The 18,881-nt window shown below is 40.9% G+C and overlaps 1 protein-coding gene across 26 annotated transcripts in view; it reads left to right on the top strand.

The window, feature by feature from the left end:
• PTPRD (protein tyrosine phosphatase receptor type D) overlaps positions 1 to 18,881 on the top strand; it is a 1,176,641-nt gene that overhangs the window by 1,050,260 nt on the left and 107,500 nt on the right. For all 26 annotated transcript variants that reach the window (XM_082204501.1, XM_082204490.1, XM_082204511.1 and 23 more), the window contains 3 exons: positions 4,173 to 4,266; positions 13,527 to 13,736; positions 16,467 to 16,627. In XM_082204501.1, coding sequence (XP_082060627.1) covers positions 4,173 to 4,266; positions 13,527 to 13,736; positions 16,467 to 16,627 — 465 coding nt within the window. The remainder of the gene's footprint in view (positions 1 to 4,172; positions 4,267 to 13,526; positions 13,737 to 16,466; positions 16,628 to 18,881) is intronic.

Raw genomic sequence — 18,881 nt, 5'->3', positions numbered from 1 at the left:
AAATAAACAAGATGAATTTTAACAGGGAGAAATGTAAAGTATTGTACTTGGGCAAAAAAAATGAGAGGCACAAATACAAGATGGGTGACACCTGGCTTGAGAGCAGTACATGTGAAAAGGATCTAGGAGTCTTGGTTGACCACAAACTTGACATGAGCCAACAGTGTGACGCGGCAGCTAAAAAAGCCAATGCAATTCTGGGCTGCATCAATAGGAGTATAGCATCTAGATCAAGGGAAGTAATAGTGCCACTGTATTCTGCTCTGGTCAGACCACACCTGGAGTACTGTGTCCAGTTCTGGGCACCACAATTCAAGAAGGACACTGACAAACTGGAACGTGTCCAGAGGAGGGCAACCAAAATGGTCAAAGGCCTGGAAACGATGCCTTATGAGGAACGGCTAAGGGAGCTGGGCATGTTTAGCCTGGAGAAGAGGAGGTTAAGGGGTGATATGATAGCCATGTTCAAATATATAAAAGGATGTCACATGGAGGAGGGAGAAAGGTTGTTTTCTGCTGCTCCGGAGAAGCGGACACGGAGCAATGGATCCAAACTACAAGAAAGAAGATTCCACCTAAACATTAGGAAGAACTTCCTGACAGTGAGAGCTGTTCGACAGTGGAATTTGCTGCCAAGGAGTGTGGTGGAGTCTCCTACTTTGGAGGTCTTTAAGCAGAGGCTTGACAACCATATGTCAGGAGTGCTCTGATGGTGTTTCCTGCTTGGCAGGGGGTTGGACTCGATGGCCCTTGTGGTCTCTTCCAACTCTATGATTCTATGATTCTAAGACGGAAAACTCGCTAGACGAAAGAGTTTTCCGTTTTGGAGGTGCTTCGCAAAACGAATTTCCTATGGGCTTGCTTTGCAAGACGACAATGTCTTGCGAGTTCCTGCTGGGTTTTTTCCCTCCCCTCCTTTTTCTAAGCCGCTAAGCCACTTATCAGCTGATCCGGTCAGCAGATAAGCCGCTAAAAGCCGCTAATAGCGCTAATCCGCTAATCCGTCAATGGGCTTGCTTCGCAAGACGAAAAAACCGCTAGACGAAGAGAATCACAGAACGGATTATTTTCGTCTTGCGAGGCACCACTGTAGCAGACTTTGCATATGAGCATCAGAGCTATGGTAAATGTCAGCTCTATTAACTTGTTGATATTTTGGCTAGAGCCAAATCAGTGTGTGCACTGCTTTATTTTCAGTGTGTTCCTTTTAGTTTTCAAGTCCCAATTTTCTTATCTAATTGAAAATGGCATTACTGAGAACATTAAACAGTCAAGTCAGCACTTTGCAATATTTATTGGCCACATTATGAGGGCAGATCTTTGCATGATCCAGGAGACATTTTCTGAACTGAGTTTTAGGATAAAGGAAGCAAATAGCTAGAATGTATACGAAATTCCCAAACTTCTCTTAAGAAGCCATCATGGATTCTTTTTATGTGTAATTTAAACCTGTACTTACAACTTTGTCTACTCTGTATGGAATGCTTGAGCAGAGGTTGCAAGCAATCTTAATGACTTCTAGGATGAAAAATGATAAAGTTTCGTAATCTGACCTGGCTACCTATGTGTATTGATTTTGCAAGTGCTTCAGTTCCATTAGGTGAATTGCTGCGGTGTTTGAAAACAGGTTGTAGCAAGTCATTGCCAAGAAACGATCGTTCTCATGCACCTTCGTTAACTGCTGATATGGGGTGAAGAAAGATAACGGATATAAGATACTTTTTAGAAGGAGAAAGCTATTAAAGTGCATATCAAAGCCTATCCAAAGTGGTTTTTCTTCTTCAAGCTGCTTTTTAAGTAGTGCATTGCCCTGAAGACATAGTCTACTGAACCCTGGACACCTCCGTTTTTCTCGTACAAGTAGGCATGTAATGTGTTCCACCTACATGTAAACATTTGTGATGCCTGCATTTGACAAAAACGGCAAGCCATTCGCTATTACAGATGGCTTGTCAATAGCTTAACATTGTTTCTTAAAACAATGCTCCTTTTTACTTTGGACAAAATAGGTTCATAATATAGCCTGCAGTAAAATGGCTGTATTTCCAGGCCACTTTTTCTTTCTTACTATACCAGGTCGTGCAAAGATTGAGGAAGATGGGAGTGTGGAAGTCAGGAGTGCTCTTCCGTACTTCCACCCACTGTTTAAAGTCCTATAATGTTCCAGAATGAGGCTGCAACATGATGTATTGTGGCTCTGGGGAGCATTCTGGAGTAAAATGCTGGTCATTGCTGACAGCAGTGCCAGATTTATATATAAGCTAAACAAGCTATAGCTTAGGGCCCCACTCTCTTAGGAGTCCAAAAAAAATTTAAAGGGAAAAAACCTAGATGTACATTTCCAAAATATAAGATTAAAAAAACACACCTACATACAACAGCAGTGTTTTGTGTTGTGTAGGCTCCTATGATGTAAGTCATGGGCCCTGCCTGCTAGGCTGCTCCCTAAAATATCACTGGTTTGCTCATTTCTGTATATAGGGTGCCTACATTCTGCATGTGCAAATGGCTTTAGATACCTATTAGGTCCATAAATTACCATATAGCAGATAATTCAACACACACAAAAGTGACAATTTGTTGTTGACAAAGGACAGCTGGACATATAAAGGGCTCCATTACCTTCAGGAGCTTAGGGCCTCATCAAACCTAAATCCGGCCCTGGCTGGCAGCCACAGTTAAAATTGAGGCCACCAGCAGAGGACCCCATTTCTCCCCAGAATACCACTTGGAGTCATGCTACATGGTGATGTAGGATTCTTCCAGGCCACTATGGGTATTTATTTATTTTATTCAATAAATTTCCATACCACTCTCTATGTAGTGAACACATTAGAACAAAATACAAATTTGCAGAACCCCTTTCAATTCTATCAAAGCCCTTTTGCCTCCAGATTTGATTCGTTTGAAAAATTCAGTAGCAACACTCACAGTTCAATCCTATGCATGTCTTCTCGGAAGTAAACCCCAGCGTGTTTGGTGAGGCTTAATCCCAGATAATTGGGTATAAGATTTCAGCCTTAATACTTCAAAAATTAAGCATCAGAAAAAACGGACCAGAAGACGTTTCCTTTTTCTAATCCAAGTTTGTTGTAATTATTACTGGAATAGACTGATGTTTTGGTAATGCATAGTTTCAATCCCTACACCAATAGTGAGTAAAAGAACAAATCCTATTTAGGTCTTTAAAAATGTATTTCATTCCTTTAATTGTTGTCCCTGTCATCCAGCTAACTTTGAGGGCCAACAGTATGATAGCACGTCTAATTTTTGTTTTTGTTTGGTTTCAATGTTCGGAGATCACAAATGCCATCTGCTTTAAACTGTTTTGTAAACCTTAAAATATTGATCAGTGCAATCCTGTACATGCCTACTCAGAAGCAAGGGTCTATCACTTCAGTGGGATTTACTTCCAGGTAACTGTGTATAGGATTGCACCCTAAATTAAAGGTTCGTGTAAGTAGTATTTTATTTAAGTGAATTTCTCTTTTATCATTACACCTTTGAGTTCACTGGAATCTCGTTTATTTGGCTACATTCATAGTATTTAAGAGCGTCGATTAAGTGTATCTTCTAAAATCAAGGTGATATTTCATGAATAGTTCTATTGCATTTATCAGAGAACTGTGGAATGGAGCATTTTATATATTTGGATAATATATATATATATATAGAATTCTGAATTAATTTGATATTATGGGTAAATTAATTTGATATTTGGATGTGTATGGTTGGATCCAGATCCGCCTTTCCACAAATGAAATTACTTCTTCTGGTGGAAGAAGCTCTAACTGACTACTGTCTCCTTGAGGAAGGAGGGGAGGCAATTTAACCAGTCAACTCTTTCTTACAACGCTTCAGAAGGTCCTCTAATTCTCAAGAGAATTGGTTTTAAAAACCCTTCTTCCCTTCTGTTAGAGTGAAACCCTGCTCAAGGAATTGAACCCATAGAATTGTGAATTAACTTTATGCTGGCAATATGCACGTTATATCAATAAATTTCAGATGATGAGAAGTTTTCATGCCCAAGATATGCAAAGAGGTGGTTCTACTGGAGAGTAAAGAGGGGTTTTTTTACAGATTACTCCACATGGGAGCATCATGTAACTGAAGCAATATAAACACACTGTTCCCTTTTTGCAGGCCTCATCTTATGTTTGGTTTTTTTGCAGAGGTTACTATATAGTAATTGTGCCTTTGATAAAGAAGTCTGATGGAAAATTCATGAAACCACGAGAGAGCCCAGACGAAATGGAATTAGACGAGGTACTGTGTGCTTATTTTAGCTCATTTTTCCCTGTAAAATTGTTTGTGATAGAAACAGCCTTAATGATTGTGTCCAATTAATGTACCCATGTCAGCAAATTTGACTTTTTTTAAAAAAAATAAAAATCTTATCATTTTGTATTGGCGTTCGCCTCTGGGGACAGAAACAAAAAGCTAATTACTTAAATTAAAAGACATTAAGTTGCAATGAGGCACACACACTGTCTGATCTTTGTTGGCATTAATATTTTATTCCTTGCCGTTTATAAGATGTAATGCAGTAGGTGAAATGAGTTGTCAGCAAAAACTTAATCACCATTGATATGAACTCCAATAAAGGTCTGGTTCGTTTAATGGGGTGTTTGCCAAAGCTGAATCACATGCTAAATTGCCATTTGCTCTGCAGTTTAACATTTGACCTACCTCTCAGTTCTCTTTACTTGATTCTCCCGTGCTGGTATATGTCTGTCTCATGTTCGTTTTCCTCTATGCTCCAAGATTAGGCACAATGAGAGAGACACTTTACATATTCACCGAATAGCACTGTAATAACTGGGCTGTTAATTAACATATATTTACCTGTCAGTTTCTATCTTGCTTGTGGGCGAATTACTCCATTAATTTCAAAACATCCCATTATTGTGACACATATGGCATTTTGAATTGATTGAATTTTTTTATTTTTTATTTTTTTAAAAAAAACCTTCTTCTCGTTCACTGTATTAGTTAATAGAGAGATGAGTAAACTCTATACTTGAAAATTGTAATCCTGTCTGAAGATGTGTGCGGAAGTACTTTATATAACACACCTTCAGACTCAAATTCTGGTGGGCACAACTGACTTTGGAAATCCCCAGTTATTTTGGGAACAACCAATTATGATTCTCAGATTGCACTTTTACATGCTCTCAGACCTAAGAGGAAAGGACATCTGTGCGAAAGGTAGACATCAACAACACTGAACTACTTGCAAAGTAACCTTGGATGACTTCCCTGTGATGAACTGGCATAGCATGCTTGAGCGTTCATATGAATTCAGCACATTCAGATGCAGGGAGTCTGGGTCAGAAAGTGGAATGAAAGGTCTTCAGCAGATACTGGCCCCTTTCTGTTAACAGTGGTACTTGTTAGTTTGGCATAGAGAGCTTAATCTGCCTAGTAGAGTTTGCATTATCAATGCTGAAGTTCCTGAGGACCGACCTGCACATCCCTCTTAATGTATATAATATGTAGCTACATCTTCGGTTTTTCCTTAATTAATTAGGTGGAGAGTGGAGTGTTGTCTGGCCACAGCAGGCAGGGAAGCTGTTCCCTCCCCAGCTGTGATCGAAGTGGAATTTAATCCTGTGCACAGCTAGAGAGCTTAGTAAAAGGTGAAAGATTTCTAAGATCTGAGGAGAAGCCATAGGTGTGGCACATAGCTATTAATGATAAATTAACATGTGCTATTAAGGTAAGAGGGGACGCAGGTGGCGCTGTGGGGTAAACCACAGAGCCTAAGACTTGTCGATCAGAAGGTCGGCGGTTCAAATTCCTGCGACGGGGTGAGCTCCCGTTGCTCGGTCCCTGCTCCTGCCCACCTAGCAGTCTGAAAGCACGTCAAAGTGCAAGTAGATAAATAGGTACCGCTCTGGCGGGAAGGTAAACAGCGTTTCCGTGCGCTGCTCTGGTTCACCAGAAGTGGCTTAGTCATGCTGGCCACATGACCTGGAAGCTGTATGCCAGCTCCCTCGGCCAATAAAGCGAGATGAGCTCTGCAACCCCAGAATCAGCCACGACTGGACCTAATGGTCAGGTGTCCCTTTACCTTTATTAAAGTAAGACAGAATATGCAGGAGAAATGATTTTGAGGAGATGTGGGAGGTATTTATAGAATTTGTGCTGTTGAAATGGAAAGGGGTCAAACCATCACAAGAGGTGTTGAAATTTTGGGAGGTTAGATAGTTACAATGGAATGGTCTCGGGGGTGGGGTGTACATTTTTACTTTTATTTATTTATTTATTTATTATTACTTTGTCAAAATGAAAAATGCTACATACAACACTGGACAAGTCTCCTGTTGCAGGTTCAACTGCAAAATCTTTTTGGGGTGCTGATACCTCAGCAGCATTCAAAGGAAGTCTCCACTTTCTAGACATCGGTAGGGTTGCAACATGGGCACCCACCCACCCATTCATCAAAATGATAAAGTGGATACGGTGCTTAAAACTTAGTAGTCACAGAATTCCCTTCCTTACTCCAATGGGTGCTGTTCAAAGGGCTTTTACCTTGGCCCACTGTCAGGCTCTCCCTTCAGCAATTCAAGAAGGCCACTATAGGAAGATACCATATGAGGAGAGGAAATACCCATGTGCCCTGGGCAGCAGGAAACAGCGGGACATGCCCTTCTTCATTGCCAGTATTATATTGACATTCGAGCCAGGTTTATCCAGCCCATCCTATATAAATTCCCAGGGCATTCAGAACAACACAACATCTCCTTATTACTACAGGATGAAAGCCCAGACTGTGGAATGCTTTCCCCAGGGAAGTTCGCCTGGCACCTTCACTATACACCTTTAGGCACCAGGCAAAAACGTTCCTTTTCAATCAGCCTTTGCCTGACTTGATCTTCTCTACATCCTATACCCTTTTTAAAATGCTGGCTCTTTGGGAGTTTTTTTAATTGGGTTGTTGGTTTTGTTTGGATTTTATGTATTTGATATTTTATGTGAACCGCCTTGAGACCTTCAGGTATAGGGTGATATAGAAATTAAATAAATAAAAATAATAATTAGTAAATTCCTACTCAGGTCATCTTAGTTATCTGAAAATTCATTATCATGTGTGAGGTATTCTCGTTCTGTGCTATAATACAGTATCTTCTTGGGTTCCTGTCCTTGTGTCATCATTAATTTTTTTGTATCGAATGTGGTTTATGAACTTGAGGGATTGAGGGGGTCTCCTTAGTGCTGTCAATATGATCTGTACAGCAGCATGGCCCCTCTCTGTGGAAGAGGAGGCAATAGTCTTCAAAGCCTATACCAGGCATCCCCAAACTTAGCCCTTCAGATGTTTTGGGACTACAACTCCCATCATCCCTAGCTAACAGGACCAGTGGTCAGGGATGCTGAGAATTGTAGTCCAAAAATATCTGGAGGGCCGTGTTTGGGGATGCCTGGCCTATACCTTGCCTATATACTCCCCCAGCTGGAGGAACCATCCTGTTAACTGATTGTCCTCCAGTCTACTCTTCAAATAGAAATTCATAGTAACACCAATTTCCATTTTCTTCACAAACAACAACAACAAAACCCTAAGGAGCTTGCTCTCTTTGAATTGCCCTAACAAAAATATAGTCCAGCCTCATTTCAGGCACAATGTCTACACAGATTTCCTCAGGACTCAATAGAACCCATTGGTCATTGTTATGAAGAATGGGAGGTCTCTGTATTTCTCTTAAGCCATTAGCCAACTCCATGACTTTCGGCTGTGTTTTGCTTGTACTAACAACATTCAGTATGTGCAGACTGCTTGCTTTAATGTGGTTTCTTCTTTTTAATGACCTGGAGTTGTCTAGAGAGGCAAAAAGCAGCTAAACTCAGTTTTAGTTGCCATCAAACACAGTGGAACAATTAAAAATTCAACAGTCCAGTAACGGGACACAGACCATTTTTAACTTGCAAAACTACACAGTCCATTTCAGCAAAATTAACAGATTCCATTCTGAATTCTGTAGTTGACATTGACCTTTCTCGCCATTAAGTTCTTTGGGTATGTGCTGCTGCTGCTGCTGCTGCTTTCCATAACAAAGGGTCATTTTAATCATCGTGCAAGTTGTGGTGCATTAATCTGTATAATAGTTTGATAAAGGACATTTATTAAATTCAGAAACATTTGGGGCAGGATGGGTTCTTTTCCATTTTTTACAGATACAATTGAGACCACATTGTAGAATTAATGGTGGAAGAAATAAGATATGCATTGACTGGAAAATGAAAATTGTTTCTGATCGAGAGCTGAAGCCCTTCATATATCTTTCAGAATTGCTTCCAATAGTAACTCACGAGGGGACGGAAAACATCTCCAAAGTGAGCTACTCTTCATGCAGCGACTCTGAAGTTTCTGATACTTTAGATTTTTTAAAGCTTCTAAGAGAACTCCGTGTTTTAAGTTGTGCACGTTAATACTATGCTCATGGAATGCCTATACAAAGATTATCAATGCAGGTGTTCCAGCTTTGCAGCGGTGATACATTTATCCATAACAATGAAGTATCAGGAAACACGGTGACTTCAGGGTTGTCTCTGTAGGCAGAATTAGCCTTAGATTAGATTTTGCCCTTAAAGCTAAACTCCTTGCCTCTAAAATTGCCAAAATTTCAGTCACTTTTCATGGAGAACACAGATTGTTTCATGGTCACATTGTCATAGTTAATTGTTTCCTGTGTTGTCCTGCTGCATGTTTTGTGACTTTTTATCATTAGTATTTTTCAATAAAGCACAATTGCAGCTCTATCCTGTCCTGTGTGTGAACACATAAAAGGCTATCGAGGCCTCAAATGGTCGTTGTGCTTAAACATTTTTCTTTATTCTCAGTCCATGCACTTTTTAATGCTTCTTGTTGGTTGCTGCTAGGAAATTAGTGATGAATAGCCTTTCTTAATTACCTCGGTGTCGGTTTCTGTATCCGCAGAGGAGACGATCTTTGATCACTTGTTTCTTCTCATTTTTCTCTCAGTTGTTTATAGCACAACAGTATTATTTTGCGATTTGAAAGAAGTAAGAGGACACCAGTAATTAACATGAACAAGCACTGGCAAAATTAAGAAGCTATTCATCATTAATCCCTACCTTCCCCACACCCCCACCCGGTTCAGCAGAAAGGAATTAGAGATCTTCAGGCAGGAAGCCTTTAGTTAACATTGGGAAGGGTATTTGCTGAATGGTACTTCTCACAGTGTTGGCACTGATAAAAATATTGATGACTGATATAGTGGTATATGTGAAAAGGACCTAGGGTGTCTTGGCTGACCACAAGCTTAACATGAGTCAAGAGTGTTATGCAGCAGGAAAAAAGCTAATGCTATTCTAGGCTGCATCAACAGAAGTATAGTGTTTAGATCAAGGGAAGTAATAGTACCATTCTATTCTGCCTTGCTAAGACCGCACCTGGAATACTGTGTCCAATTCTGGGCACCATAATTTAAGAAGGATGCTAACAAGCTGGAACATGTGCAGTGGTGCCTGTCACTTGAGAGGTGCCCAAGTGCAGCTCCAGCTGAAAAAAAGCTCTGCCCACTGGGTATATAAAGGGCAAGGTGGCCTCTCAAGTAACCTTTAGGCATCTTCTATCATATGCAGTGTCCAACATCTGGAACAGAGTATGGAGAAATAAACTAAAAGAAAGTAACATGAGCCCAGATTGGCCATTATTTCAACAATAATGTAGCAAACCTCACACATAAATGCTATCTGCACAGCTGAAGAGAACCAACGCCCTCTCTGACCACTAACATTTTGCATTACGAAAGTCTGGCTCTTGAGAACATACTTCCAGGGCAGACATAGGCAAACTCGGCCCTCCAGATGTTTTGGGACTACAACTCCCATCATCCCTAGCTAACAGGACCAGTGGTCAGGGATGATGGGAGTTGTAGTCCCAAAACATCTGGAGGCCCGAGTTTTCCTATGCCTGTTCCAGGGTGTACCTCCAATAACAACTTCCAAAAGCAGTAGGTGATGATACAATTTACCCAATGAGGCCTAGAAAACTTAAGGAAGGGTGCTGATGAATCTGTAGTAAAAGCTTTAGAAGATGCTTAAGAATGTTTACATTTGTACACACCATAAACCAATTTCAACTGAGAGAGAGAGAGAGAGAGAGGTGTCTTTTCCTTTCATATGTTGTTCAAATTGAATTCACTAAGCACTCGAAGTCCCACCATCCCAGCCTAGTGCATGTTATTATTCTGTGAACCAACTGTGAAGATGATATTATTTCATGTAAGACTCTCTCTCAGCAGAGTCAACTAATGCCACTAACTTTTATGCTAAATGCCATTTATACACTTATTTTCTGCAAAAGGGTGCGTGTGGCATCTAAATATTGTATTTTGTGCCTTTTGTAAGTTCTGCCTAGCTTTATTTTCTAAGTACATTGCATTTAAATTTTCTTCAGCTGAAATCCTAATATTAACATGAAAATGCCTTTGCTAAATAATATTAAAATGCATTTCTAAATGTTGTGAAATCTGCAAGAAGAAAGTATTACAAGAATCTGCAAGAGTATTACAAAAAAATACACAAGAATAAGAACATATTATGGACAGGATCTGGAAGGTATTTGGGAACAGATTTTGATGACTTCATTGCTTTTCAAATTAACCTTGATCGGGAGGGGGAAAAGCATTTCAAGGGATACACATGATGCTAATGATATATGACAACAGCATCATCTATAACTAAAATATGAATGAAGGAAGGGGTGCACTTCAGGTCTATTCATTCATGTGATTTAGGGTGAAATCTTCCTCCTCTCTTACTTATGCTAGTGCAGAGACATACACATGTAATCACAAATCTTGATTTCCAAATGAAAACCAATTTCTCAGTTCTTTTGGCACGGGCAAAAATAAATATTTTGTACAGTTGTCCCTTTACAAAATTTTACTCCTTTGATTCTAGAGACCAGACTTATATGTAACTTCAGCTTCCGCAGTTAAGGACAAATGTAAACATCTTTTTCTACAATACAATTTTCTGTACTGTCCTGAACCTAAGCATACCCGGAGGCAAGTCCTGATAGTGCACACAGTCCCAAGGGCAACACCAGAGAGTAGTCAGACAGACCAAATGGTCAAAAACTGGTCCAGGTATGATATAACAAGCAAGGTCAAACTCCTGCCTCCAGAGTTGGGACCTGGGGTTCGTTCCGAATTCACAGGCCGGTGGAGTTCCTGAAGTGGCCAAGCTGTGCTCCATCGATGGAGAAAGTTGAGCAGACACAGAGTCTCTGTCTTGCTTCCCTTCTATCCTTCGCAAGCTTGATTGATGCACCTTGATCGATTGTTCCAGCTGAGTAGCTGTGTCCACTTAACAAAGCGGGTGGCCCTCACCTTCCCTGAGCCTAATCTCACTGAGGGACCACAATATCCTAATGAGTCCCATGATCTCCACCTGGCCCCTGGTGAGCTGGGCTGTGTTCCTTTACCTGCCTCAGTCTCCTGGAGTGCACTTCTCCCTGTTCCTGACACCCCAGAGCTTTCCATGTCTGTGAAGATGGGGAAACCTCTGGTTCTGATGATGATGTCTCCCCTGAACTGTTGGCTGGCCCTGCAAGGTCCTCTGATGTCCTGTGAGTTCCTCCTAAGTCCCCAACCTCCCCTTCCCCATATTCAGCTAGTCCTGGTGTGTACCAGTTGTTGCTACACCCCTCACCATGATCTTCTTCCATTTCCTCTGTGCCATTGCCAATCCATGGCATGTTCTTAGAAGGCCATACACAGTCTACTTACTAGAAGGTTACTAGCATAGCTTTTAAACATTTTTGCTAACTGAATACTTATTTCATTCCTAAACCTGTTCACTGGTATTGACATTCTGCAGCATAGACATAATGTCACGATTTGTGGCATTAATAGTTAGTTAAACGCAATGTGTGCTGGGCCTGGGGGTAACCCATGAAACCCGCGGTCCAGGACCGGTCCAAAATCCAAAGGTTTCGCTGGGAGTCAGTCCAACAGGGCCAAGGCAGGACACGAGGCAGGAAACCAGGCAAGGGCAGGTACAGGATCTCAGACAGGATTTGGCATACAGCAATGTTGCTCCCGGGACGCGGGTGGCGCTGTGGGTAAAACCTCAGTGCCTAGGACTTCCCGATCGCATGGTCGGTGGTTCGAATCCCCGCGGCGGAGTGAGCTCCCGTCTTTCGGTCCCAGCTCCTGCCCACCGAGCAGTTCGAAAGCACCCCTAAGTGCAAGTAGATAAATAGGTACCGCTTTATAGCGGGAAGGTAAACGGCGTTTCCGTGTGCTGCGCTGGTGCTGGCTCGCCAGAGCAGCTTTGTCACGCTGGCCACGTGACCCGGAAGTGTCTCCGGACAGCGCTGGCCCCCGGCCTCTTAAGTGAGATGGCCACACAACCCTAGAGTCGGACACGACTGGCCCTTACAGGCAGGGGTACCTTTACCTTTTAATGTTGCTCCCACAACCTGGGGTGGGGTCCAACAGCCTTTTATCTTTGTCAGGGTAGTGGCCGGTCCTGATCCCCCGACGACTCACCTCCCTGTTTTGCCCGAAGGTGAGCACTCCTCCTGCGAGTACAAAGGTCCTAATTCAGGACCGGCTGCATCTGTGGCTTCTTTGGGAGCCTGCAGACACTCGTCTGTGCAATAAGCCAAGGTTTGGTTTAGCATGATGCATTAAACAAGCACTAAGCTAACTGCATAAATGGTGTAACTTTTTAAACAGTTAATAACAGTTAATTTTTCTTATTTAAAAAAGTTTTTGGGTGTGGGTTGACTTGCAGTCTGTTGATGTCGTAATGAGTTATGTGCCCTAGATCGCTTACCTTTTTTCTGTACTGGCTGTAGCATTTTAAAAATATTTTGCTTCAATTTTGCAATAAAAAACCATTAACTTGATGGAAAAAAGTGTCTTATTGCTGACCGTCATTTGATATGTGATGGGGGGGAAATGGTAATACTCATATCTCAAATGCTTCATAGTCTTTATTTTTTGTATGTTTTCCTTTAAAAAGAATTAGTGTGGGCAACAATATCAGTAACTAAAAATTCATTTTTAAAAATCTGATTTTGACATCCTCTTCTTGCTAAGAATAAACAGTATATATGAGATTTACATATATAAATGAGATTTACAACTATGCTATGCATTTCCACTCAGTAGTAAGCTCATTGAATTGAATGGTACCTACTCCTAGCTAAGTGTAACAGCGGTTTTTCCTGAACTGAGAATGAGGCTGCAAGTTGTGTGGAACTCTAAAGAGGCGTACTACTTAATATAAAAGTGCTGGCATTATTGTAATTTATAGCACACTCCTGTACATTTCTATTCTGAAGCAAGCCTCCTGGGACTTACTCCCAGATAACTGTAACTGGGGTTGTCATGAAATGACACTGAATTTTATTTTTTGTAGTTCCTAGGACTTAATACATTTTTTTTAAAAAATCAGCCTGTCAATAAGTTACATTAATCTTGTTTACAGTTATCTTTCTGTTTTCTCCCTTTTCTCTCTCTTTTTCCTCTCCTACCCCAAAGCTACTTAAAGAGATAGCACGGAAACGCCGAAGTATTCGTTTGGGGAGGGAAGCAGATTTAAAGCCATATATTGCAGCACACTTTGAAGTTCTTCCTACTGAGTTCACCCTGGGGGATAAGAAACAGTATGGTGGTTTTGAAAACAAGCAGCTCCAAAACGGCCAAGAATATGTCGTCTTTATTTTAGCTGTTATGGAACACTCGGAATCCGTAAGTTGACTGCAAGTTTTATGTTGTTCCTAAAAATGTATCTCTCCGATGCCTCCATAGCATTCGAGCAAACGCTTGACATTTCTGTTCCTTTCATAATATTAATTGCATATTGTGGGAAGTGGTGCTTTGCCTTCACTTATTTGAATGACCTCCAGTTTTGGATAAGTCTCTCTACATAAAAGTAAATATCCTTTTCACATACCCAGCAATGTGGATAAGTTCAGTGCACAATTGCCCAGTGACTAAATTGCCTTATGAATTGCCTTTATGACAATATGCACATACCAGATATATGTGATTGCTTCCACCCTCACCCTTCCTTGCACACATGCAGGGCTGGATTTAGGTTGATGAGCCCCTAAGCTCCTGAAGGTAATGGGGCCCTTTATATGTCCAGCTGTCATTTGTCAACAACAAATTGTTGCTTTTTTTGTGTGTTGAATATATGCTATATGGTAATTTATGGACCTAATAAGTATCTAAAGCCATTTGCACCTAACAAAATCGCCAGTCCATGCAGAATGTAGGCACCCTATATATAGAAATGAGCAAACCAGTGATATTTTAGGGAGTGGGCTAGCAGGCGGGGCCCATTACTTACATCATAGGAGCCTACACAACACAAAACACTGTTGCTGTATATAGGTTTTATTTTATTTATTTTTTATCTTATAGTTCGGAAATGTACATCCACGTTTTTTCCCTTTAAGTTTTTTAGGGAGAGAGTGGGGCCCTAAGCTTGTTTAGCTTATACGTAAATCTGGCACTGCACATATGTATGTAAAAGGTTAACGGTTATGCATTATCAGGGGATTCAACAGGATTTTCTGCGTTCAGTAAACTTGTCTGTGGGCTGGACCTTCTGAAACACTTGCAAAAGGCAGACACATCTGCATAAAATTTGCATAGACTTGTGTCTTATGCAAATTTCTGCCCTCTTTTGCAGATGTAGTGGAGGGCCTCAGAACAAATTGGGGAACACACATGTAATAAAATGTATGAGAGACAGAACGGGTGAAGCTTTCCCCATAATTTTATTGCCATAGTAGAAATGGCTTATGCTGTTGAATTTCTGCCTGTTCCACAACTGTTAAAGGCACAAGAACCCCATTCCCCCCCACACACACACAGTGCAAATGCAAAACCATAGCCTGGGCTAAATGGAAGCTGCATTAAACACAAAGAGACTTACTTCTGAGTAGGCATGTATACCATTGTACTGTAAGTTAACTACACAGTGCATTCTTATTGAGTGCCTGGTTTTAGCTCCTGTACAGCAAAAGACACGTCTCAACCTCTTTGCAAAGTTTCCACATTTTGCATTTGCTGTGCGATTGGGGTTGGATCCTTTAACATCCACTCGCACTTATTGTGTTTTAGTACTTTCACAAAATAATTTACAATATGACCTTGAACCCACTGTAGGAAAGATGCATCCTAGTTGCTAGAGGGGGGATGAAGATAAAACTAGAAAGATTCCAAGGACTAGAAAATGAAGCAGAAGCAGGGGAACTGCACTAAAGGGAGGGCAAAACAGCAGATCTTTAGAACCCCAGGGATTCTTACCACTTTCCAAACAACTCACTCATCAATCACAGCTCTGACTTCACTCATTAGTTAAACACCCTGAAAGGCAGAAGAAGCCATATTGCAGAAATCGCTTCGAATGGAAGTTGGAAGTTTTGCTTCATAACTTCCTTTCAAGGAGGGCTAGAGACTTGGGGTTTTTTTTAAAAAAAATGAAAGGTCAGAGTGTGGGTACGCTGGTGGTTGTGTGCCAAGCACATGAGTATCACCTGTTCCAGGTGTTTATGACCCTTGGCGGGTACCAAGGAGACCAAACTGCACATTGACTTGGCTCACATTTCTGGGTATGTTGAATCACTATCAACATCTTAACCATCACTGTTCATATCCTGTGCAAGTCATAAGGTTTGCTTCTTGAAATCTCTGATCGGTGTTACTGAGGCGTGAGCTTCGCAGTGGAGTCTTATCATGCCTCTGAAAGAAGGCTTTTCTTGCCGCGAGACACATTGCTCAGTCAGTGGTGCTCATTGCCAAACATCTTTGGAAAAGAGGGAACTAATCAAGGACATGCACAGCTAGTTTCTTTAATTATAGTAATTTGCCACTGACTTTATCAGTGAAATGTAGCAGAGTTGGAAAATAATGTAACAAAAAGGAGAATTCCTGAGGTGATCTAAATAATGAGTTGTGCTTTCCCTCTTATGCAATCCATCTCTTTCTTATGTCCCTTTTATGCTTGAGCTGTTTTAACTGCATGTAATACAGTTTTAAAAAATAATTAAGCACAAATGGAAAGAGGATTGTGGGAAGGTGTAGCAGCAGACATTAACATTTTTACATACAAGTGTCTTCCTAATTGGCTCTTAAACCTGTCATGTGTGTGTGCTGGGCTGAGCCTATTGAGATTAATTAATTCTAGTCAAAGACTTGTTTCCTGGTGTGGTTTTTTTCCTGTGAGTTTTGTCTAAGTGCAAGGGGGGCTTTTGTTTAGTCTACTTTAGTTTATGCTTATACAATGCACTTATTTGGTTTCCCTTTTCTACTTTTATCTTGAAACTGGCCCAAAGCTTTGAATAAAAGCTTTGAGTGTGAAATATAGAAAACCCAATACACCCAGCTTCAGTTGATAAAAACCTATTTTTTAGAGTATTTTTGAAAAATGGTACTGTACTGTTAAATACGAATCTTATTTCCCTCTAGACCATGTATGCAACCAGCCCATATTCTGAAACGGTTGTATCAGTGGATCTTAACCCCCAGCCAATTACAGATGAAGAAGAAGGCTTGATTTGGGTTGTAGGACCAGTTCTTGCAGTTGTGTTTATCATCTGTATTGTTATAGCTATACTCCTTTACAAAAGGTAAGTTTACAAAATAGTTTATAGTTTAGATACGTTAGTCATTCCTGGGGTAGAAAGAAATGTGATTCCTTTTACAGATGCCTTTCTCTTCAGTTTCATCAGTTACGGATACCTTTCTCATCCAAGCTGTTATGTCTCGGATACGCAAAATCCTTCTATTACAAGCCTTGGTTTTTCAGGTGCATTTGGCTGTGTATAGACTTCTGAGAGGCCTAGAAGTCTTTCCTAGATCTCTGTAGAGATGCAAAATAAAAATAGGAAGCAATAATTTCACAAGGTTGATTTGCCCCATTGGCAGTGTAACCCTTCTGTTAGAACCAAAGGCTAGGTGAGAAAGTTTAGGGATTGTTTTCTTTCTACCATGTCTACTGGAAATGTGATACACCAGCTTATCTGGGCAAAAGCTTCCATGCACACACATCATTCAAGAGGTAGCAAGAACTAAAGTATTTCCTCAAATGCAAAGAATGGAACCATACTATAAATAACTGGTAGTTTAATAAAACTCAACCAGTGGATACTGTCCAGTTCTAAGGAAACTTTACCCCAAAGTCTAGGTTCACAGCTAAATATGTATGTTTTGAATGAGTTTTATTCACCATTCTGGGGATGAACTTAATTCCAAATACTGTGTCCTATTTTCCTAGTGACCTCCAAGTGGTGGGCATTGCTCTTGTTAGGATACAGTTGGTCAGTTCACAGCAACAATCCAATATCCTGATGCCCAGCCATAAACCACAATAAATAAATTCAGCAAAGATGCTAGGAAGATGACCGCATGCTAAATGTGCTCAAGATTCAGGTACAGTGGTGCCCCGCAAGACGAATGCCTCGCAAGATGGAAAACTCACTAGACGAAAGAGTTTTCCGTTTTGGAGGTGCTTCGCAAAACGAATCTCCTATGGGCTTGCTTCGCAAGACGAAAATGTCTTGCCAGTTCCTGCGGGTTTTTTTCCTCCCCCCTTTTTCTAAGCCGCTAAGCCGCTTATCCGCTTATCTGCTAAGCCGATAAGCCGCTAAAAGCCGCTAATAGCGCTAATCCGCTAATCCGTCAATGGGCTTGCTTCACAAGACGAAAAAACCGCTAGACGAAGAGACTCACAGAACGGATTCTTTTCGTCTTGCGAGGCACCACTGTAGCTGTGTTGGTCTGACACAGTTGAAATAAATTTAAAAATTTTAAAAATTGTCCAGTAGCACCTTAGAGACCAACTAAGTTTGTTCTGGGTATAAGCTTTCGTGCGCTTATACGAAAGCTTATATGCAGAACAAACTTAGCTGGTCTCTAAGGTGCTACTGGACAATTTTTAAAAATATGCTCAGTTCCTGGTGCAGAAAAAGAGTAGCAGTAGCTCCTCCTTTCAGAAGTCAGATCAGGCAAAGATGTATCCACCAGCTTTTCCACAAAAGGTAGTTGATAACGACTACAGCAACTCTCCAGCCCCCAAGCCTGTCCTGTTAGGCTCCACCCATAAGATTTCTCTTCTCCTACCAGCTGGGCTTCAGAATCTTTCCACCCATATTCCAGAATCATCCAAAGTTAAGGCAACTTGTCCCAGCCCAGTATGCAATGATGTTGGAAAATGGAGTGTTTTTATTTGCTGTTTTATTATGGATTTTTGTAAGCTGGTGTTGAAAGGGGGCATATAAATGTTTTAATAATACTGATAAATTTGCAAAATAAATAATTTCTTTCTCTGATACTTGTGGCATTGCTGTAAGTACTACAAGTACAATTCAGCCATGCAAATCTAGTCCTTTGTAAGCCTGCTTGGAAGTAAGTTCCACTGTGTTTGGCAAAGCTTGCTCCCATGTAATCCGGTATAGATTTGCAGCCGTCCTGTACTGTACCTACATTTCAAAAATATCTGCATCTAAATTGGCATCAAATATGCAGATAAAGTGTTCATGCATTCAGTTCTGCAGGCCATGTTTGAGTCATACTACTGAGTGGTTGCATTTTCCTAAATGTTTCCACCAACCTCTCCCATTGTCACTTAATGATGAGTCAAGCCATAACCATACAATACCTCCAGTTTAAAGCACTAAATGAACTTGAATGGTGGGAACCTGGCAACATCCCCTGGCCTTAGCCAAGCTGGCAGAAAGAGAGAAAATTCACCAAGGAGAAGGCAACAAGCTCCAGTACTTCTGGCAAACAGATGTTTATGGAGCTGAATGTAGTTTTTTGGAGAAGTCTCCTTCAACAGGAGCTGTAGACAAAACACAATTAAAAGAACGGTAATGCTTAAGG

Source organism: Podarcis vaucheri, assembly GCF_965113315.1.
Source record: "Podarcis vaucheri genome assembly, chromosome: 17".
In the NCBI taxonomy this organism is placed as follows: Eukaryota; Metazoa; Chordata; class Lepidosauria; order Squamata; family Lacertidae; genus Podarcis; species Podarcis vaucheri.
Note: the sequence above shows the minus strand (reverse complement) of the source record. Positions and strands in the feature narration are given on the sequence as shown.